Below are 5,546 nucleotides of genomic sequence, written 5' to 3'. Positions count from 1 at the left end.
AAATCATTGATTTCTCCAACAGTATTTCCCATTACACAAAGCCCAGACCAACTGGTCAAGAGAGGAATGGGATAAATTCAAATTAGGATTCTTGCGGCTGTAGATTCAGATAATATAATACAACATAATGTAATGTAGTATATTAAATATATTTATATAGTAATTTTTTTATTAATCACTATGGGTTTCTCATTAGTCTTTGTAGAAATATACAAAAAGTTCAATTCCAGTTTGAACAATTTGAAAAAATATTATGTCAAAGTAGAATTTAATTACTGGATCTAAGAAGCAGAAATGCTGACATGAATACATTAAGAACTCAAAGTACAAGAATGCTATCACTTCTCTCAGTAAAAGCAATAAAGAAATATTTGCAAAATTCTTACATTGCAACATCCAAGGTGCATAATGAAAAAAGAGCACTGGCCATATCAGCCAATTATTTAATTTAAATTTAAATAGTTTTTGTCTTCAATATTTTTTCTATGAACTCTATGAGATATTCAGATATTCAGGATATTAATAAAATAATCATTTAATATTTCAGGAATGTGGCTCTCAACTATAATGAAAATGATCACCCAGAAATATATAAATGGCTTTGTTATATAAATTTCTAGTAAAAATTGATTATAGTATGTTTATCATAGCAAAGTTAATTTGCTAAATAATGTTTTAAATGAACTCATCACTTTTGTGGTAACTAAACCACGTATCTGCATATAGAGTAGGTTTATTTGTAAGTCATTGTATTAGTCCATTTTCATAGTGCTATGAAGAAATACCCGAGACTGGTTAATTTATAAAGGAAATAAGCTTAATCAACTCATAGTTCAGCATGAGTTCAGGAACTCACAGTTCCCGAGAGGCCTCAGGAAACTTATAATCATGGCATAAGGGGAAGCGAATATGTCCTTCTTCACATCACAGCAGCAAAGAGAAGTATATGTGCACAGCAAAGGCAGAAGCCCCTTACAAAACTATCAGATCTCGGGAGAATTAACTCACTATCCCAAGAACAGGATGGGGGAAACCATCCCTATGATTAAATTATCTCCCACCAGGTTCCTCCCAGGTCACCTGGGATTATGAGAACCACAATTTAAGATGAGACTTGGGTGAGGACACAGCCAAACCATATCTGTCAGAAAGCTTAACACCCTGTCTTTCATTTTGGAGACTGCTCAGAAATATATGTTAACAGATTCAAATCCAAAGTATACTTTTTAATGGATTCAAATCCAAAAAGTAAAATGTATAAATAAAAATATATTTGTTTTATAGTTTAACAGATTCAGATCCAAACACAAAACCTCATCATCCTACATTCTATAATAACCACCAGTATTGGCAAATCAAGAGACTTTTCCCCAACCAGTTTAATTGACCACAGAGGGAGAATTTATGACTTTCTCAAGCTCAAGAGATTGCTCGAAAGTACAATCAGTTATAGGAAATAAAGGAAAAGAAACTGTCAAAGAAATTCTAGACAGGGAGGAAAAAAAATAAACATGGAATTTCACTCCTAAGTTTGAGAATAATTGACAACATACAAATGAACAATGCCTCTAAAAGATATATATATATATATATATATATATATGTGCCCCCACTAGTACATAGTCTCTCTCTCTTTCTCTTTCTCAATCTCTGTCTCTCTCTTTCTTGCATGCTCTGTTTCTTTCTATCAGAACATTGCAGGATGGACACATTGTTAGGACACATATCCATATACCAGTGAATATTTGTATAGGTATTCACATTTCCCTGAATTTCCTCACTTTCTAATACTCATGAATTTAAACTAAAAAGAAATACAATATTTGGTAAACGACAGATTGGATTAAAAAAAAATGGTGTTTAATTCAAAAGTAGGATTGTTGGGTAAGTCATAGATAGGTAAAAGAGAAGACTTTCAAAATACCACAGAATGCTATTATAGTTTTAAGATACCTAAAAGGATCAGGTTTTGATGTTCTTTTCTTTGTTTTTTTAACAAACTGAAGATGAGTATTTAATGTAGACTGTAAATTGTGTGACAAAGTTAAGACTGAATTAATCCCCTTAAGATTTGGAAAAAGAAAGCAAGGTTGATGTAACCAGTAGGTTTTCATAGACCACATAAAATACCTTTTTACTATATCTTCTCCATTCCAGCAGGGAAGTCCATCTGCAGCAGCTAATTCATTAGCACAAAGCTGATCAGCTAGACCTCCATAGAATGACCTGTACAGTCGAAGGCTGTTGATAAATTCTCTAAATGAAAGAAGAAAGAAAACAATTAAAACTAAACATCCATAATAAAGGCCATCAAAAATGATATATATTGTTGTACATAATGTTTAGGATATAATTTTATATTGTTATGCATAATGTTTAGAATATAATTTTTTCAATTTTCTCTTTGTTTGCATATATTTTAAATACTTTTCTAACCACCAAGATGAAAATACATTATCTTTTTTTAGAAAAAAGCTGGTATTTTAATTTATTCTTAGAAAAAAAGGAATCACTGGGTATGAATCTTGTATAATTCCACATCCAAGAGGTTAGGAATAGGATATACTGATGCATACAGACAGACATTACTTTGTTTAGCCTCCCTAAAAGTCCTCACTACCTGCTGTCATCTACATCACCATAAGAGTACTAACACTTTTCTTTTCCCTGTGGAAAATGTCAGCACTTACAACATGCCAAGTGATTGCTTTCTGATGAAAAGTGTACTAGGTTATTTTCTTATCTGGGTCTTCTTGGTATCTAAGAATAAAAAGTAATATCTTTACTAAATATGACCCAAAACCCAGACATGTAAATTTCAGAAGCATGAAAATAAAAGTTTTTGGAAGGAATAATATTTAATATATTGACTAAGATTTTTTCCTCCCACACTACTTTCCTTCCCCGTATCAATTATGGGAGGAAAAATTCAACAACGAGCATGTTTGTTTTGTTTTAATTTAGAAATCAAAAACTTCTGAGTTTTAAAACCAAGGCTTTGGAGGACCAAGAACTTGAGTTTTAATATTTCAAAAGGCCAAGTCCTAAAGACCTTCATTATGATTTTTTTTTTTTTTTTTACATAAACAATTGCTTTGGAAAAAGAAATGAAAAGGCCTAGGCTGATCATAGGAGATGCTCTCTAGACCAGAAGGGACAGAAGAAGGAAATGTTGGAAGGAAAGTAAACTTTAGAAATTCATGGAATAAGCAATTAAATGTAGCAATTATGAAATGTCATCCCCCAATAAAATTAAAAATATAATTTGTTTAAAAATGAGATCAAAGAAGAAGGGTGATTCTAAATTATAGCTGGAGTACTAATTTTTAAAAAATTAAATCTCATTTTTTCACCTCTGTTACTCAAGATCATTAATTTTTAGTTCTCTCTCCTATTATTTTTGTTTTGTTTTGTTTTAGAGATGATATCCTGCTATGCTGCCCAGGCTAGACACAAACATATTGGTTTTTAAAGAACTATTTGTGAATATTGCTGGAGTTGGTTTGTAAAAAAGATAAACATTACTTTCAAATATGTAACATCAAAACTCATAGAGAAAATCAGAAGTTTTTAGTGTATTTGCTGAGTATTTAAATCATATTTACTACTTTAAGTCAGTTTCCTTTGCCAGAAAATAAGTCCCTCAAAGATGGCTGTATCTCTACTATAGTAATTGGAATGCATGAACAAATACCAATTTATATGTTGCAGCTACTAAAACATAATTGAGGAGGTCGACTAATTCTTTCTTAGAAAGGTGGGGTTTAATGAATGGCAGGATGTGTGACTCCTGTCCTAAATTGTATTCACTATAAATGATCACTTGTTTGGAATCAAAGAGTCTTCTAGCAATGAGGAGACCAGGCCCAAATTGATGGAATGTTGAGACTTTTAAATTGATGATGTAAAACTGAATATATTTTTATGGACCCTAAGTCACCTACTGCAGTCTTGGTGGATAGCATCAGGTTCATTTCTCCCTTCAAAATCAATAGATCCTCATAGGGAAAGCTTTACTTCTTTCTTTTCCAGTCCTCTTCCCCGTGACTATACTGTCGTTGCCTTAGTCCAAGCCTTTATCATCTTTCTCTGGACTTACTACACTAAGATTATATCCCTCCTATCTCTTCCCATTCTCAATGACAGTAGCTTTCTAAAATTCAAATTTGATATTCCAGAGATTATGTTACTCACTTAAAGTCCTTCAAAAGCTTCTCTACAGCATTTTATCCAAGTTTCTTGGAAAGACGTGCAAGTTATCTTCTCACCTCAATTTCAACAACAACCCAAACCATACTTTAGGGTCCCACAAAAGTGAGGTACTTTCTGTTTCCCAAACACACCGTCATACCATTGCCCATATTTATTCTGAAAGGATTGTATCCTAGATTTCCAGTCATTCAATGAACCATCATCTATAAATTATTGGTCAAAAAGTAAGAAACACTATTGAGTGCTAAGTTTTGTATTGGCACTAAGGATTCACAGGTAAGCAAGAGAGCCCCTGCCTTCTAAGAACACACATTTTGGGGAAAGCCTACAATGGTAAGACAATGTTAATAGAGCCAAATTTTAGTGCACAGACGAATCAGAAGATATTTACAAAACAAGGTAATATTTCAGTGCTCCATGCAAAACAAACAAGCAAACCAAACAAAAAGTCAGGATGAGTAACGGTAAGAGGAAGGAAAATACAGGTAGTATGCAATTTCATTAGTGGGGACTGTGCTTATGGGAATGAATTATGGTGAAATGGTAAGAAGAAACCATTTTATCATCAGTCTTATTGCTCATCGTAAGATGTTTCTGTTTTATTCAAAAGGAAGTTGGAACCATTAAGTTTTCCAGCAAGCAGGTGTCATCATCATCATGGCAGCAGTTTGGGAGTAGAAAGCAGTGAGGTCACTTAGGTGGCTATCACCTGAGCAGAAGAAACCCTGAGGATGTGAGAAAGAGCCTGTCAGTGAACATAAAAACAAGTGAAAGATTTGAAAGACATTAGGAATCCAGAATTGACAGGCTAAAGGAAGAATGTTAAGATAACACACACAATTTCTAATTGTGTTTTCCCCCTGCTCATGTGAGGGATGCTCATGTCATTCGCTGAGATAAGAAATAAAGGAAGGGAAATCTCACCTTCTCAGGGTCCCATACTATACTTATGATCATCCTTATCTCGCTCCATACTTTCGTCTTTTCAAGGCACACATCACTTTCTGGCCACTTATGTAATATACAGATTAATCAGGCCTTACTGTTTCTTAACTGTCTCCATGGTCTGGAATAAAATATTCAGGCAGGCAGAAATGTTGTTGTTTGTTTTGTTCCCTGCCATAAATCATAGAGCAGTGGTGTTACATACAGTAGCCCCAATAAATAGTCATCAAATTAATAAATGAGTGAAGACTAAGGAATTAATGGTTTCATTCTCAGCATGTTCAGTCTGAGATTTCTTTGGAATGTCTAGATAGAGAAATCAAACAGAATGCTACTTTCAAACTTACTAGGTATAAATCTCATCTGGGGATTTTCCCCAAATGCAGATT

At 33.3% G+C, this 5,546-nt stretch overlaps 1 protein-coding gene across 1 annotated transcript in view; it reads right to left on the bottom strand.

Moving 5' to 3' along the window:
- Positions 1–2,100: 2,100 nt before the first annotated feature.
- LOC105529068 (glypican-5) overlaps positions 2,101–5,546 on the bottom strand; it is a gene marked incomplete at its 3' end in the record, with an annotated part of 368,759 nt that continues 365,313 nt past the window's right edge. The window contains exon 5 of the mRNA XM_011966121.1: positions 2,101–2,256. Within this exon, the coding sequence (XP_011821511.1) occupies positions 2,101–2,256 (156 nt within the window). The remainder of the gene's footprint in view (positions 2,257–5,546) is intronic.

The sequence above is a fragment of the Mandrillus leucophaeus genome, unplaced genomic scaffold (assembly GCF_000951045.1).
Source record: "Mandrillus leucophaeus isolate KB7577 unplaced genomic scaffold, Mleu.le_1.0 Scaffold746, whole genome shotgun sequence".
Classification (NCBI taxonomy): Eukaryota; Metazoa; Chordata; class Mammalia; order Primates; family Cercopithecidae; genus Mandrillus; species Mandrillus leucophaeus.
The sequence above is the reverse complement of the archived record's forward strand: the minus strand, read 5'-3'. Positions and strand labels throughout refer to the sequence as shown.